We start from the raw sequence: 18954 nt of genomic DNA, 5'->3' as shown, positions 1-18954 counted from the left end.
GTTTGCAAGGCATTAATTAACATATGTATTTAGGTTTGGAACCTTCGACAAATTCCTGCGAAATGACCAGGCTTCAGTACTTGGTGGACCCTTTTTACTACGATTTTTTCAGGCCACGTGCGTTTTGGTAGCTATCCTACCATTTTCGGAGGATGAATAAAACTTATTCTTCTAAAACTTAACAGTTTTAATATCCGCCATCTTTTGGAAAATATAATCACTTTTTTCTTTTCCATAGCAGAAGTTTTGATGTGGTACACATTTACCTCTTCAAAGTGTGAAACATCAAATAAAGTTGTAAGAATCGGCGGAAGATAAGATGACATAGAAGCTGCAGCTGATGCTGCTGATTGTAAATTTGATTTAACAGATAACAGTGTCAAAGGCAATAATTTATTCAACGTTTCCTTTCTTGAAAACCTTTGTGCCATAAATATATATAAAATTAATTGTTTAATGGAGCCTCAGAAATACTCTTGAAATCAGATATTCTATATATACATATATACTTTATACATACTATATATATTTGAACAAATGCATGCATGTATTAGATGCTGCACACAAGAAATAATACAACGCTCCTATATTTTTGCTCATTAATTTATCCATGCATTACCATTGCCCATTATTTTCGACTTATTTTTTTTGTACAGCACGCTGCACACAATTATTCATTTAACTCCTGTAATAAAATATTAATTCGTAAATTGACAATTTGAGGTATCTTTGTCGATCAGCCAACATCTGCGCTTTTTTTTAATCTTTTTGCACAAATGATTGTGAACAGCAAGAATATAAAAAATCTTGCTTTGCAGAACTTGCGCAAGTAAAAAGTGCAAGTTTGTTTAATAAAAGCGGGTTATATTGATATTAAATATTTTCTTAATACATGAATGTCAGCAACGTTCACTTTGGCCACCTTACTCTAGCATGACCGATACGACTATATTAATACTAGACCAGTGGAAGTTGTAATTGCGCGCGATTCTGAAAAAAATATTCAAAACTTTACTAACTTAACTAACAAATATTAATTCAAAATTTTTTTCTGAATAAATGTAAAATTGAAATATCCATTAGTTGCGTCCATCGAGGCAATTATTGATAGTATCCAATACGTCATCTCCCTTTCTTCAATAATACCTCATTAGTCTCGGGCGGTCATCAATAATATTTCCATCTTAAAAAATACATTAATATTCTCACATTATTTTACAATTGTAGGTCACATGAAAGCCTAAAAGACCGGTCACATTTAAATGTCAATCAAACATCATTTAATATTCACATTTGACACGTAAGATTGGTTACCTCAGTGATTTATAACCTGCAAGGGAACACGGTGAGGACAGAATGTATGTGTAAATGTCGATGAAGAATGCCGAATATGTGCGCACACGTTGAGCTTTGAAATTTATGAATTATGACTGCATTGTTTCTGAGTAAATTGATGCTGGGCATAAAATATCCGTGGTGATAACGATTTGTCTTTGTCGCTTTATCCGAACATTCACAGTATAAATTAACTTAACGGAAGAAACCATTTAAGTATGTAAAAACATTTTAATTTTTAGATTGAAGCACCTCTCAATAATAAATCAGATTGCAACGTTAATATTTGGCTTTTATTATATTGGATAATATTACTAAAGGGTGTTCCAATAAGAATGACGGTTTTGAATTGCGCGCCATTTGTAGTGTCATGATTTAACATTAACAAAAAAGGCCGTTTTAAGGACGCATTTAGAGACGACGCTTTGGTTCAATATCGTTATAAAACTCATCGATTGCAATAACACTCCTATGAGATTTCAATTTCAATCACTGACTTCTTGAAACTCAAATCACCCTGTAAACCATTTAATCTACTTCTTACCCTTTTTTTACCAGAAGCGTTTGAATAAAATGCTGTGTCGCTGTAACGGTTGTGCCATTTATACTAATGCAGACAGGTTGACCGTTTGTTAAGTGATAAAAATAGCACACATTTTTGAAAATTCCGTGCAGACTTGCAACTTTGAAACTAGACATTGAAAGGCAACACAAATTCTGAAACAACACGATTACAAGGTTATCATTATCTTATGTTGGAATCTACGTAACACTTTCTGGCGAATTCAATGGAGTGAATTGTTCAGTAAATACTTGAAAAATCATCCTGAAGCCAGCAAGAAACAATCAATCAATTGTAAAGGTGTATAATTAATGTCATTTTTTGACGAATACTAATTTCTATCTTATTGGCACATACCGCCTTTCAGCATGCTGTCTGTAAATTGCGTCATTACAATTGTTATGTAAAACGATTTAAGTTTGTTTAAGCATAGTGCATTCTAATCTTATCGAATTAACTTAGAAAGAATGCAAAGAACGTCCGCGACCTCAACATAATTATACTTTTTCAAAACTTTTTTAGAGCACATTGGTTTAAATCCCAGATAAATAGTTAAACTGATCAGAAATTTTAATTGGTCTAATGTACCGCATTAACCTTAAGTAATTAACACACTTAACACGTTTTATATTACACGGATAGTTCGAAGCCAATGCACCTACGCCTATGTTAAGAAGGAATCTTATTTTGTGGGTTAACTTGTTTATTATTTTAACCAAATTATCAGGAGAGCTGATGTGTACTTTAGTCAATTTGACATTATTTGTCCGGATAGAATACTAATTAGCAGCCATTATATAATTTGTATTCATATATTTATTTATTTTGTTATATGGTAGTGGCGAGGTGTATGTACTATTTGCTTTGAAATCTTATATTATTAAAATATCAAGGTGTTGTTTTAACACCTCCAAAGCAGGAGAAAGACAAATCTATGTAGACAATGTTTTTACTATGTAGTAATGAACCCAAATTTAGCTAAAATGATCGCGGGCTATTTAAGTATTTTCTCATTTATTAACGGCTTATTAACCCGCGTGGAATGTTGTTTCCTTTGATGCGAAATTGATATTTATTTTTTCATTTTTGCAGGAATGGCATCTACAATGGGTCAGTCCATGGCCTCCTACTACAGCCCAACAGCAGCGTATGGTTCCCTGAATGCAGCTTCCATGGCCGCCGCCATGTCTGCACAACAGTCAGCAGCAATGTCAGCTGGACTAACGGGACCAAGCCAAGTAAGCTCCTGACATTATTACCAGTCGCAGATACACCTTAGTGTTTTAAATGTTTGTCCCATCCAATATTGTGTTTGCAATGCACATCAGTTTACAATTTACAACGTTTCTTATATACGACTTCCACTAGTCGATCTTCACTTTCGTCTGTCGGCCTATGACTTTCCCTAAAAAATCGTTCCTTCATCTCTTCTTGGATTCCACTATTCCAACTTTCGCTTTACAGTCCTCGAAGATCTGCTATTGAATTTTTGCACTTGGCATTTGTTGTTTGCATCCGGATCTAATTGTACGTAGTACATTATTACCTAAAAACCTCTGCAGATTGTTTTTCGACAAAACGCTCCAAACCGTCAATTTTTATTTGAAAAGTTTGAAGGTTTTTTCAAACCAAATTTAATTATACAGGGTGTCCAAAAATATGTTCCAATCGTCAAGTCAATTGCTTCACTTACCTACTTAAACTTAACAAGAGTCGAAGAATTTACGAGGTAAAAAATGTTTACCAAAATTACAAGATGCATGAAGAGTTTATTGATCGCATCAGATCTTATCAAGCCGCCATTTCGAATTCTGTTTCATTTGATTTTGTTTCTTGAAATTATCAATCCTTTTCAGGCTTATAGAAAGTTGAAAGAAATCGTCACTATTAATAATTATTGATAGGGTCAATCGTAAATTTCTGTGTAACTGTTGAGTTTAAGTAAAGCACATCTGAATCATACTTAGATTCAATGAACAATTCAAAATTGAAATAAAAATTCATTGATTAATCAAGCTGCTGCTATTTGGTACCCATTTGGTATAAAAAATCGCATTTGCAAATGAAAATTTACTGGTCAAAACCTTCGTACAAAAGCCAGTCCACTGAACTTTAAATGCATTTAAAAGTTGCTTCTGAGACTCACTAATCCTGGTGTTCACTATTATTTTCTTGTCTTATTTTGTTTCTGTTCCATGGCATATTGTTTAAAGAACCGCTTGCGCTCCTTCATGAGGGTTTCCATCTTTCTTGCTAGATAATTTCTGAATCAGCTAAACATGTGAACATATTGAAGATCCACTTTAAATTTATTCGGCTCGTTCATTCGGCTAGGAGTCGAATGATATCCTTCGTGTCAGTTTTGCAAATATGATATGAGGACCATACAGTCTTGCATACCACGCCTATCTCTTGTTAGATAAAAAAATCTTGGCTTACAAATAAAACAGGTCTTAGTCGTTAGATCAGTTGCGTTTGTAGGTGTTCTAGTAAAGTATTTGTTGGGGTACGAAAACGGGAGTGTTTTGTCTGTCTTGTTAGGCAAAGGGGATTCAGTATAGTCCAGTTGTGGGGTTTGTTTGTCCATTTTGTCTGTAAGTGTATTAGTCTTTCCCAAATTTTTGTCATGTTTGTGCGTCTTATTCGTGTTATTAGTCTTAGTGCAATTTGTTCTGTTGTTTGTACGCATCGTTTTGTCCTTTCTGTTGGCCATGAGTATATGTCCGAAGTCCAAGAGGGGTCTGCAGATCGTTCTGTATATTTTTGTCGCGGTATTTGTACTAATTCCTTTGTCTTTGTATGTTAGTGATCGAAAGTGTTTTGTTCTTTTTATCGTCTCTATTCTGATGTTTCGTGTGTGTTTAGTGAATTTGAGTTTGTGGTCGGTTGTGATCCCAAGGTACCTTACGTCGTTTTTCGGTGTGTCGTTTGGCCGTCTGCAGTTATTGTAGGGGAGTCAGCGTTGAGTCTGTGGGTCGTTAGAAGTAATATTATACCGAAAGATTCATAATACGTGTAGAAAATTTTACGATACGATCAAAAATAATACAAGTATGGTAAGTGAACCCAAGTCTCAAAATGCCTCGATACGAAAGTACAAGGAGCTTAAGATCCATAGATTTAGTCTGGGAATGAAGCAATTAATGAAGATCATTTGGGACTCCTTTGCTTAGTTTACTTTAAGCAAAATAAATTGTTTACTCATGAGGCAAAATATACTAAATTTGATTCCAAAGTCTCCACTCGTTTGGGATATACCAATTATTTTTTCCATGAAATATTAAACATCCTGGTTTTTCCTGACAAATCATTATCGAACTTTGGCTCATATGCCTTCGGACATTATTTTTGATCACAGAATATGTCAAAAGAGTAGAAAGTTTGTACATCGAATTATGACTCGCTCTGTATATTTAAGTTCTATTTTCCTGACCTATGAAAACTATTTTGATTGCAGAAGCAGAGTGGCAAACCCAAGGAAGGCGCCAGATAATTACCGGTCTTTGTTTATTCGCGGTTGTTTGTTGTGCCATTTTACTTTTTGGAAGTTAAGTGTATGACTACACAGTATTACGTAATTTTCCCTTAGGTTGGAAATTTAATTGTTTTTCGGATATGTTGTGTATCGGCATTTTCCTAATTTTAAATATGTAAACATTTTCAGAACCGACTATTTGGTACGAAGAAATCATCTACCCGGCTAAATAACATTTACATTAAACAATTCTTGGAGCATTTAGTAGCAATTACTTGCAATTTTGTATTTTGCCTTGATTGAAACTCAATGTTTGAAAGTTTGAAGAAATAATTCTTACCACTGTAAAACTAAAACTTCTACAAGTTTCTAAACATTTCGTTTAGTACATTTTAGGTTTGAAATCAGTTAACACTAAACTTCTATGAAACATTGCAAAACTGACCCTTATACGCAAAATAGGTAATCAATATTAAATAATCATTAAGAGAAATAGTATTTTATTTTCTGAAACTTTCTATTGACCGATAAACGAAAGCACCTAGAGAGACATCACTTGTACTAGTGCGGAAAGTGTTCATTCTCTAAACAACATTTTTAAATGTTTACAACAAAGTGGCTTATATACTTATAATAATAAAATTTTGTTTTTAACTTATCGGTAACGTTTTATTGACAAAAATGAAAGTTTACATAAAAGAGCGGGTTTCAGCAGCAAGTCTCCTCTTATGGACGAATGTTAATATATTGCTTAAAAAAGGCTAGTAGTACAAATTAGTAGATTTTCTCTTACTATTGTTGTGTACATCCTCAGAAATGCAAAACTCGTTTTGAAACACGAGTATTTACTTCTACTCATTTCAAGTAATCCACCACATGCGTCCACATACACCCGTATAACTGAATTGTCTTAATAAAACCAGTTACAGTTTTAGTATTTGGTCAGCAATGATATGCCGATTACTACCTCATGGTACTGACCACTTCATTATGAATAATGCATCCATTCCAAAAACCTTTTAATAATACCATACTTAATGGATACCTTCACACCTGGCCGTTCTTAATTCCGTTTTCCTTAATGACTGGTCATGGCTAGTCACCGTCGTGATGCGGCATTTTTTAAGAAATAAAAACTGAAGGCAGCTTGTGCCAATTCTCACAGTCGATTAGGCACAGTAAAGATTGCAAAACACCACCCTCGTAGTGAACGCGTTTTTCGGTAAATCCCCGGTTGTTTTCCGTAAAAAAAAGGGCTAAGGGACATCAATTTTAGTGGCAGTCAGGCTGAAAACCGACGGAAGGACAGGGTTGAATTTGCTCAGTCATCTCACGAAATTGCTTTAAAACTAGGGATCATGATAATAGGATCTTTTGATAGTGTCTGAGAGTTTGAATCTTCACGATGTCTTTAATATTCATGGTGACATTTAAATGGCATGGTGAGTCGCTGGAAATAGACAGCTCACAATACCATTAGTAGACCATCAAACAGCCTGATGCTAGTAAACGTTGCTGTTTAATGAATTTGTTATTACGGCTTTATTCTGAAATTATATTCCTATTAAATGATTGGCAAACCACGTTTGGAACTGCATAAAGTATGTTTAAGTGACCATTTAAAATATGAATATGAAGAAATATACGGCACTCGACTAGGAGCTACTTTTTATAATGAGTTTCATTATTGGTTAGTGGTTCTAACTAAGACGGCGTTAACGATTTGAAATACCTACATTTTGTTGATTTATTTCTGCATCATCAGAGCCGAACCATCCAAGACACGAAAAACCCCATTTAATGTTCTAGCCATCTGTGCATAAAATCAGCTCTCGAACTTTAATTAGTAAACCTAACTTGAAACATGAATTGTAAAACGTCCACGCTTGATATATAATAATAATCATTCGGACTTACGTTTAAAATAGGTTTCTTCAAATTACAAAATGTATGATCATCTTTATTATTATTATTATTAAAGGTATAAGTAATTAATAATTAATAATTATTAAAGGTAAAAGTTTACCTCTCATTGCTTTACAACCGGTTAGTTTTGATCCTAGCTTTTCGGTCGTGATCCCAAATTATTTCTTTCTGATGTTTCGCAAGCACGAGTGACTTTACATCCTCAGAGGTGTTTCGCTCAAAAGCTTATCAACGCTCAGTCCAATTCGATTTATTAGATTGTTGTCAGTTTTAAGTATTACAGTAGTGTATAAGTAAAAAATTGCAGCACGAAAAAACCTCAAGAAGGAATGCGATTTGCTATGCTGAGACCAGTTTCCGTAAATCCGTTATTATTCTGTATTATCTTTTACTTCGTGTTTGTAACTTCCGCCAAATTTTAGTGTCATATATATTAATTATGTGCATTAATTTATAGATATATTTCTTTTATAGATATATTATTACTTAAGAGAGCAAGTTAAACAAAAATGTTTTTACCAGTGATACTTGTTAGAGAAGTTTGTAATTCCAAGCTAAACTTTTCATGAAGCAACAAAAACAACAGCACACAACGTTAACTCAGATTTAGGATTGTGCCACCAATTTTTTGCTAATTCATTACAATATTTGCAATAGTCTTTCCCGAAAGAAAACGGGCATTAGAGTATTTGCATAGTTTTATTATTCACATGAAGTACTAATTTGCCCAACGCAAGATTTAGATTAGATTGTTAAAAAAATTATGGTTTCAAAAGTTTTAATGGCCTTACTCTTCTAACTATTTATATGAAAAAGTTCATCCAACTCGGGATTCAAATCGCTCAAATTGCTTGACGTATTGAGTTAAAGGATATTTTTCAAATCGAACCGTCTGGAGGCATAAAATAATTTGTTCTTATAACGTTTTGTCTCGTCTGTTAAAATATTTTATTTAATATAATTCAGGTGTTTAATCCCAGAATTAAGGGTTTGCGAACGATTTGGTTTCATCAAGTTTTTATTGTTTTGTTTTAAAGAATGGAATTGCTTATATGGAAGACGAAGACATTAATTATAATTGTAATGATGCAACCGTGTTGATAGCTACATTATGTTCAACCTTTCTAGCGCTTATTACGGACATAAAACTATTTAATAAGTACCTACACAATATAGAATCGTGATCATCTATTTTTGTAGCATATTTAGTTTTTCGGACTATTCAATTTTTTTCCGGAAACCGTATCTTGAGCGACACACACAGACACTTAATTCACTCCACCGAAAACAAAAACTAAGCAAATGAAAACCTTTCAACCCTGCCTCTTAATGCTCTACCTCTTCCAAACTAACTAACTAATGAAAAGCGATTTGTCCGTTTTCTTTGTTCGTTGATTATTTATTTCATAAAAATTCCTGTAATTCTTGAAGATAAAATTGTTCAATTAATTACCTCCATTACAATATATTATTTATATTTATTATTCGTTATAAAAATAACGAATGAATGCTACTGCCAAATCTTGCCGTCGGTACAAATGAGTATTAATCGTTCGATTCACATCCGGTTCAACTTAACATTTTATAGTCGAGTATAGCAATAACCATGCTGCCCGACACCTTTTGTCATTAACGACACGAACCCAAACAACTTTTAAAAATTATTTATGCAACAGGGCCATTTTTTACGGTATTAACACCCAATTTATAGGCCTTCCTATTATAACTTAGCCGTAATAAGTAAGTTGTCAAATGCACGCTGGGCACTGTATTACCATTTCATATTTATTCAAATACTGCATCCCCGTAATCCCGCAGATAATAAATTTATTGTCACCGATCTAATTAATTTGTAATGTTGATAAATAAAGTCGATATTTTATTGAGTGGACACCATGTTTAGTTCGGCAGATGCGAGGAATTTGGAAGCTTGATTAAATTTTAATTGTACTGAATTAAATTTAGCGGGCCTGATTTCGACTCATTTATTATCAAGCTGCTATAAATGATGTTTTCTGGAGTTTTCCGCCAATCTTGAACCCAAATCACTTTTGAATGCCCCATTGAAATGCAATTGTAATGCGAAAAACAATTTGATGTCAATCAAAAACAATCATACTTTTAATGAATAAACGCGTCTTAAGTTAACAATTAAAGTAACAAACCTAGCATCCTAGTGTTTAGTTGAAAACAATAAAATAGCATTTTTCAGTCGTTACACCGGCAATTCATAGGCAATAAATCCGGACTGTTCTCTAATAAAACCACTCAGGTTCAGTCACAAAGGGACCGCGCTAATCTTGATTGAGTAATAATCTTGAAAGCAACGGGAGGAAGTCTTAATGCGATTCTTGCTAAACTCTTGTTTTATAATTACACACCCACCATTTCTTTCGCAGTTTCAAAATGTGACAATTAGTTATTCAATTTCAAATCTGAAATATCTGATGTATTAGCTAACGTAACACTTTGCGTGTCAAGCCTTTCATTAGCATACTACATATTACATCAAAATCTATATAAAGAAAAGCTTTATTGTTGCAGGTATTTTTTGCTATTGTCGAAAAAAATGTAAATAAATGAAATTACATGAGTTTGATAAAAGGTATTGTAGAAAGTGAACTTACTATGAGACTGATAAACTGAACTGTTTAATTGCTATTTGCGGAATAACTTTGGGAGATATACTGATGGTGGGTGATGCCATGATTTTCTTGTTTAAACTTTATGTGTAATCCACACGCAAGCAAATATTGTTCAATCTTTGATCAAACTACAAACTATTAATTTGTGATGCATAAAAAATATTTACATTCTGTGGTTTACGTCCCAAATCGCTTTTCTGACCACGACGTGATAACTATAAAAATGTTGATGGTCAACCCACAGTACAAATATGACTAAACGTACATTGAAACGAAGAACAAGAAAACTTGCTTTAATCGTAAATGCACATAATCATATTTAATTTCGATAAAGCACACAGCACAAAACAAAAGTGAATGCAGACTTAATATAATAACGTTTCATTTACAGATTTTGAAGGTTTTTTAAGTATTTAACACAATAATTACATCTCAAAGCTGGTGCGTCTTTAGCAATTAAAATCGATATTTAGGTATAAAATGCTAGAGGATTCCTTGCCAAGACATTTTTTTAAATCAGATGCTGCCTATTTGTAGTACTGTATGTGAAAGCACGATAAGAATTATTCTTTTCTTCCTACAACTTTACAAAGAAAAATATTATCATGGTTCTTGCAACTTGTCTAAATCTGGAGGATAAAAATAGGAGATGGAAAATTGGTCATCAAGTTTTTGCTGTTAGCATGGCGTCTCTAGATAATGATAAATCACATTAGTGGGTTGACGTAATTTTGCTGAAGGTCAATTCTAATTTCCGATTAGAACCTCAATAATTAGTATTTAATGAGTGGACCCAAGTGGTTGCCCATATGTTTGCACATCTTCTTTACAACATTCTGATAAATTGTTCACTCACATGCACCAGCATAGCCAAAGTTAGCTAGTAATTTTATCAAGTAAGACGCAGGCAATCAAAGTGAAAGATAATTTTCCAAAGGATCCACTCTAAATTATTCAGCTTAAAGCAGCAAAGAAATCGTAGATGGTGTTTTCTGGCGATCTTATTTTAACGGAAAAATAGGAAAAGCTAGTGCACAAGTTTGAACAGTTTCCCCTCCAGTCTCAGTTGAGACTGATCATGATCAATGATCAATTAAAGTTTTATATATCTCTATAACTCCGAAAATGTTCTTCCTGATTTTCAGTGTTGTTTGCTGAACCATACGGCATGCAATTCAGCAATATAACCCTATCAAATTTTGAAATTGCATTCGAGAGTTATAACCTAGGGCAAATTAAAGTATTAAACATAGATTACTTATGGGGTTTCACTATTCCGACAATATTAGCTCTCTAAACTATCTACTGCAACCATTTGAAATCCTTCTTTTCTGGGTATATATTTAATTTTGCATTTCACATGTTGCCACCACTATTTGTGACCAGATACTTATTTACAGCATTTTATGCCTGCCTATTCATTGTGACTTTTTGTCCGAAAAAGGGTTGATTTATAATCGGAAAGTCCAAAATCGGCTCGCCGGGGTTAGACGATACGAAGAGACTGAAAAGAAACAGTTTGACAGAAAATTCCACGCATCGTCCACCATTACTGCACAAAGAACCGGTGTTACATGTTGCAAAGCTTTCTAGCCGGGTTAGAAGCAGCACCTTCGGATGATATATCACCTCCCTACAATGGGCCTTAATGGCTCAGATAAATGTGCTGCGTTACGCGTAAACGTTCTGTTTCTTGTGTTTGAATGAGGGCGGCCGACGATGGCGACAAAATATTATTTGATCATTTAGCAAACAACATATTAGACGAATTCATCAAGTATTCAGTAAAAAACGTGGAATATTTAGTTTCATTTTTATACTCAGGTGGAATGGCTCCGACCACTTTTGTGATAGTTTAACTTTCCACAATGTTCACCGATTCGACCGGAATATTTGAAATAAAGTAAAATAATCACTTTTATTTTGAATTGAAACCCAAGAATGTAAAGCAGAACATTTTACAAAAGAGTTAAGGATAAGTGAATCAGAGAGAACGGAAGGAGTGAATATTATTCCAAGCGCCAAAATTAACGAGCAGTGATGACACAATGAATTGTTTAGAAAACTCTAAATTAATTTCTGATGTAACTTAAACATGTAGTAGCAGGATCGGTCTCTTTTTACAGATATTAACTGATTCCCGGACATCGATAATACTATGAAGAATGACGCTTTTCTAAAGTCCACAAACATAAAAAAATAAATGCACGAGTTCTGAAATGGAAATTTCAAATTCAGTGTAAACTCGACCACCTAATATGTCAGTAGTTTTAGAAGACATTAGCTCAAGAAGTCGAATAATTAATCGGGCGGAGTTTTAATGTTTTTTGGTACGAATAGTGGTTGGGCTACATTACACATGATAAATTTTGCATTGTGGAGGTCAAAAGTAATACATATTTTTTTTCATCAGCTTTAAAAATCAATCGAACCGATGAAATATTTTGGAATGGCTAAATATCTAGTTCATATTTAGCTGAGATTTAGGTAAAACGCGTTTTGATTTTACATGTATATTGTAGTCTTTTGCATCCAAGAAGCAGTTAGGAAACTTTTAAGATGGAAATAAATGTTTTCTTTTAATGATAAACCGTGGTTGACTTAATATGGTATTATAAACGATAAATAGTGTATGCCGCTTTTAAGGCTTTTTATTAGTATTAGTCTGTCGAATTTATACGTCAATCTTGGCCAATAAAAATATACGATTTGTTAAAATTACATTTCCTATCTATTCGTGTAATAAATACCGATCCTTTCAACTTCACTATTCAAATTTCCTCATTAAGCATTAAATGCCTTCAAATCGTAAAAGCTTTTGTCACCGGATTCAAATCAGAACTAAACAAAATGGGCATCAGCAATAAAAACGAGAAATGACTACACTTGACAAAAAACCAGCAGGTTAACAAGTGGACGCAATTAACACTTCAACTAGAAATTTGCTTAAATTATTAGCCGTAAATGAAATTTTTGTTGTTCAGTTGTTTTTTGGTATGTTCACGGTATACAGGGTTTCAAATGGGAAAAACCTGTTAACTAGCAAAACAGCAAAGCAGAAAAATTTTATGAGATCTTTGTCTTGAATCAGGAGTCGAAATACATGATCTGTATGGGACATTTTCTTAAAAATAATATAACCCGAACATTAAAAAAGTTTGCTTCATACTTTGCCTAATGGAGACATTTGACTTGTTTCAGATGGTTAGTCCCATGGATGCTATGAAATACACACTAGAAGCAGAAAAGTATCGTTCTTCATACATGCCTCCATCATCACTTGCAATGTCTATGTACTCAGATCCAAAATATATAGAATCTAATTCAAAAAACTATTTGGATAGATCTTATTTAGATCCCACTACGGCACTGTCTAAGGTGTATTTTGAGACTTCTAAAATGTACATGGATAGCAAGTATTGCAGTGATAGTCCCAGGCCCTATTCAGGATTGGATGTTAGCAAGATGTATGAGCAAGGATCGCAACAAATTCCACAACAGCTTGTTCCCGGAATGGGAAATTCTATCGGATCTCCAAGAAGTGACTCTCCACCTGAAAGCAAAAATCACCCTCAAGAACGATTAGATGCTGCCAGTTCCTCCAGCTCTACAACAACTTCTTCTGCTGGAGCATCGCCTAGCGGCATATCTGGCTACTATCCTAACACTACCATGCAACAAGGTAACCCTGTACCTCCAGGAATTATTCCAATGCCTCAATACGCTACACAGTATCCGTCGCAGACACCTGGAAGTGAGTTCAGAAGGCCCCTAACAGTGATATTTTGACCAGAAAATATGTGAATAATTTAATCGATTGGAATAGTAGATTTATATATACAAGATGTTTCATGAGGAAGGGGAATTATTTTAATCACTATTCTACGTCTGGAAATAACCCTATTTTGCTTTAGAAACGATGGTCCAAAGATGCTTCGTTACGGATTTACAGGGTGTTGAAATTTAATTTAAAAAATGCAAAATTATAAATCTCTTCAAAACGCATAGCGGTATTTTAACGAAATTTTCTAGGGATCAATAGCTAAGACGCATGTTTTGCAATTAATTAATTTTGTTAATTTTGTCAAGTAATGTTAGGATTCTAAGTGCATTTGTGGGAGGTGGGCTAAATTAATATTAAATTAAAGCTAAAACTTTTTAGTTTATGTACGTACCCGTGCGTTCTTGTAGTCTGTAGCGCATACGTAACCCAGTGGCTAAAGTAGATAAAAATATTTGGTTTAAAAGAAGTCTTTTAAAACATTTCAAAATTAAGAATTTTTTTAAATTGTAAAACATGTGTTTTCTCTAGCTATTCATCCCTGAAAAATTTGGATAAAATATCTCGATGCGTTTTGAGGGAATTTATCATTTTGCATTTTTTAAATTAATTTTCCACACCCTATAAATCCGTATCGAAGCATTTTTAACCCATCATTTATACAGAAAACTAGTGTTATTTGCGGACCTAGAATACGTGATTAAAATAATGTCCCTTCCTCATGATACACCCACTATATACACCCACACGGTGATTTAAAAACCGAATCATTGCTCCGTAGGTGATATCGGCGAGTATTTAGGCAGCGCGGAAAACAAAAAAAATGTTACTAAAACTTACAAAAAAATTATGACTCTTTGTCGAAGCGATAAAGACATTCCTCAGCTGAGAACAATTCACTGCATCAAAGTTTAGTTTTCAATTAAGTTCTAGCAATGATATAAATATTTGAAATTTTGACTAACAAAATTTTAAAACAAACCCCAAATCCAACGTTGAAATGTTCACTACTGATGTTTGGTTGGCGCTATACCTAATTTATTATGAAACGATAGGATTACAGTTTTTCCGAATATATATGTGCAAATATTAAAATATGTATTTTGTAATTTTTCGATATATTTTATATAGTTGATAAAGTTTAAATTTATATATTTTTCCGTACTGTCCAGGTAAGCTCCACTAAACTAGTAAAAGGCATGCTGAAAATTTGAAATCTCCCTGCAATAGGTCTTACATTTAGGAGTTTATCTAGTTTAGCGAAATACATCAAACATTACATTTCATAATTACATTGTACAGGGCCAAACATAAGTCGCAATTAACGGACGTCTGGGAAGTTCCAACGGTTTTTAGTTACTAATAAGACAGTATATTTGATTTTTTGCTGGTTATATTGCGTATCAGAAAATCAGAAATGTATGTAATGGTAAGAAAGAGAAAAATACAAGCTAAAGATTTAATTTCCAGAGATCAGCTCTTGAAAGTGAATTTTTTTCTGCTATATGCTCGTCGAGAAATTAGCTCTTTTAAGAAGAAAAGGAATTGTGGCAATTTTAATTCACTGTGATGCCCCTTAAGTCAATCGATTCCAAGTTATCTTTAACAAGTGAGTTATACAAATTAGTTTTTCAAATAATCACTCACCGTTCTAATTAGCATTGAAAATGGCCAGCATATGTAGGATTTCTATATTAACCTCCCAAAAGAATCTAAAATTGGAAACACAAAAGATTAACACAACACCGTTTTTGCATCAATCAACACTAAATTGCTTTTTCAGAATTGCTTCACTGCTCAAAAATTCTGCAATCAGTTTTGGGGTGCATCCAATATTCAAATGTTATAAGCAAACGTTTTCAGGTTTTGTTGCTTCTTGTTTAGGTAAATAATGGAATTTCTAAAACATTAAAAACATCAGACAAAAAGTCGTTTAATAGAAAATGCAAAATAACCGATTATTACTACTTAGTCCTCTCGGCAAATTAGCAAAACTCGCTTAAAGGCTAAATCTACATTTGCGGTATATACCAGGAACAAGCTCTTCTAGGTATATCTTTTTAAAATTCGGTTCTTCTATAGTGGAATAACGTCATCTCGGTATAAATGGCGGTATAACTTATACCAGTGAAATGAGCCGGATATACTGCAGATAAAGTTGTTCCTTCGTTCTATTGGTCAATGAGTCAATAGCGTCTTATTTCTCGGTCTCAATTCATAACCTACAATTTCTTCATATATAAACTTTTTCACGCGATTTAAAGAAATTTTTGATTTACCGTCATCGACAACCGATTGAAATGCGTTTGTAGGTGTTCTAGTAAAGTATCTGTTGGGTACCAAGCAAGGGAGGATCCAGGGGGTTGTCATGGGGGTCATGATAACCCCCCCTTGTGCTGAGTTTTTAACGACAAACAAACATTTTTCTAATTTCATGGACAACAAAAGACTAAATTTTTACCACTTGACCCCCCCCGACTCGAAAGCTGGATCCGCTTCTGGTACCAAGTTGTTTTATTTAGAATCTTAGATTCTAACGCTTTCAATTTAAGAGCATGCTCCTCTTTCATTTGTTTGATTTTTAGGTCATGCATTTCCTTTTCCATTTTTTCTTTTTGTCGCGCTCCTTTTTCCGGCAAAGTTTTCTGAAAATCTGAAAATTCTATTATTTTTTGGACCAGCTCTTCATAAATATATTCCTTTCTTCCAGTTTTTACGTATTTCCTCTTCAATTTTTCGAAAATGGGACTGCTTACTTAAAAGTAAAAGTGGCATTTCAGTATTTCGTTTCGTAAAGTAACATTGCAAATACTCACTACAATTTTTGCTGAATGCTTTGAAGGCAAATTCAACGCCGGATGTTCCGATTGCCTCAATATTGTCAAAAGATGAACTATACGGTTTTGCGAAACCAAAAGTAACTCACCAAATCTGCAACTGGGATTTCTACAGCTTCAGCAGAACATCCTTTCACATCTGTAAAGATTTCCAAGGATTCTAATTCGCTTGGGGTAACAAAAGCTATAACAGAAAACTACGTGCTAATTGAAATTTAAGTTAAACCTACAATGGCGTAAAACTGCACTTACCATCATCCGAATCAAATTCACATTCAGTACCCTTAGCAGAGACACCAACTAAATTCAGCACTCATTTCCCTAAACCTGTCAAGTTCAAATCTGGGAGTGGACCGCCACCAGTTTTATATACTTGGCTCCTAAGCTCAATTTTTTGAGCGAATCCCATTTGCTTCGCAACATCTTCGCAGTTCTTCCCGTCCCACAAATAACGTTAAATGTTGTTGCTATGGTGCGCCGCTCAACCTCTTCTGCTCCATTAGTAATTAATTGTATATGTTTTCGTACATTCTAAAACGACAATGTTTCACTTTATAATATTAAATTGTACGTGCCTATAACATGTTGGTGAGTTTCCACTAAATCCATTAATATTTCCACTTCATCTTTACTGAAATTGGTGCATTGTTTTTTAATACTCTGAGCCATTTCTTAAGAAAATCGAGCACATACACTAGCTGAATTATTTTAGGTACTGTTTCTTTGGAGTACTATCATAAACTTTGAGGTAAATTAAGGTAAAAGTTCGAAAAAACGGTCATCTCGATGGTAACGTTGCCATCGACTGCCTTGGACACCGCCAGAGCCAAAGTTTCGATAAGCTCGGAACAGTTATTCTCGCGCCATCGTTTCATTGTGGAACAACACATAGTATTATGCCACAGATTATCCCTAGTATATCTTACTCTACAAAGAGTTTGTTCCCGGTATATACCGCAATTGTAGACTTGGGTCTAAGTATTTCATTGTGATTTGTCTACGGTTTCCAACGTAAAGAACAGTGGAAAAGTGGAAGTGGAAGAATCAGAGAAACTTTTCTACTATTCCATACTGGTTTGCGATCATATCCATAAAATCACTATAGAAATCTATTGATACGATCGCAAACCAGAATGTCTCTATTGAGAAAGTTTAGCTAAAAATGAGAAAGGACATAAACAATCCTGTTTACACTAAGAATTGCCTGAAATAGTGTTTTATCAGGCCAGCGACATGTAGACAGTACGTACGCTAAAGCAAGATTCGGTAAAACAAGATTTTCATTTATCTTAATTAGTAACTGAAAATCACTTGACCGTGATTTATTTGGCCCTGTAGATAGTAACCAGGTAGGCTCAGCTGCAATTTTTGAAGAAAGCAAATAATTTTACTCATGTAGCATTTTTTGAAATTTTGTAAGTTTGTTAATTCGCATTTGGCACATTTTTCGAATATCCAAGAAAACGTTATTAATTCAGTTCAAATCGTCGAAAATTTATATAAATGAATATGATATGAGACTTGCGTGAGCACTTTATATTTCAACGCATCAAGCAAAATAAAACAAATTTTGTCGAAGCAAAACTTGTAAAATATGTAGATATAATTTATATTTATGTACAAAAATTAGAATCTTTTCTTATTAAGAATACATTGTCGTATTCCTCAATGTACATTTTTGTTTAGTTAGTTTGAGGTGTTTTGTTATGATTAAATAACAAATGTTTTGAATTTTGTTAATATATATTTCAATAAATTAACGGTAAGCATCTCCCAACAGCAGATTAATTCAAATTAAAACATTTTCATCGTTGGTTGACGGAAATATTTTTATCATAATTCAAACTTGTTGAAGCCATACTTAAGAGAAGTTATAAATATTTTGTTCCTATTTTTATTAGATTGTAGACGACTACTTAAAAGATAGCAAATCTCGTTATTATTCATCAGTAGGACCTATTAGAAGTAGTACTATTAATGCATACATTATGTTATTGGATAGACGAAAATTGGACATAATAGAGACTCCGTCAAATAAGTTGTAGTTTTATTACTCATGCCCACTATTTAGGTAATTCGCTCAAAATTAAAATCACATTATTTTTTCTAAATTCTTTATCAATGTTAGTAATGCATAATTGTATACAGGATGGTCAATTTTAATGTGCACAACTTTGAAGACATATTCTACACCCAACAGCATTATGAAAATTATTGCTGTAAGTTTTTTTGAAAATGATCGAATTCGCGTTTATTATTACTTTTTTTAATCTATGGCGGTACTATGGATGAGTGAAATAATCATATACATACTCTGTTCGAAAAGTGTCTAGAGCGGAGGCAGCAGCTCTAAAAAGTATATGCAACCCGAAAAGGTAAGATTATAAAGATTG

The 18954-nt window shown here is 33.6% G+C and overlaps 1 protein-coding gene across 2 annotated transcripts in view; it reads left to right on the top strand.

Moving 5' to 3' along the window:
- Positions 1-18599, top strand: part of LOC109540338 (transcription factor sox-2) — a 41592-nt gene extending 22993 nt beyond the window's left edge. For both annotated transcript variants that reach the window (XM_019908686.2, XM_048665066.1), the window contains exons 4-5: positions 2990-3135; positions 13145-18599. In XM_019908686.2, coding sequence (XP_019764245.1) covers positions 2990-3135; positions 13145-13732 — 734 coding nt within the window. In that variant the 3' untranslated portion in view covers positions 13733-18599. The remainder of the gene's footprint in view (positions 1-2989; positions 3136-13144) is intronic.
- Positions 18600-18954: the final 355 nt, after the last annotated feature.

Source organism: Dendroctonus ponderosae, unplaced genomic scaffold, assembly GCF_020466585.1.
Source record: "Dendroctonus ponderosae isolate FM_Combo_2020 unplaced genomic scaffold, Dpon_F_20191213v2 Dpon_F_20191213_3, whole genome shotgun sequence".
NCBI lineage: Eukaryota > Metazoa > Arthropoda > Insecta > Coleoptera > Curculionidae > Dendroctonus > Dendroctonus ponderosae.
The sequence above is the reverse complement of the archived record's forward strand: the minus strand, read 5'-3'. Positions and strand labels throughout refer to the sequence as shown.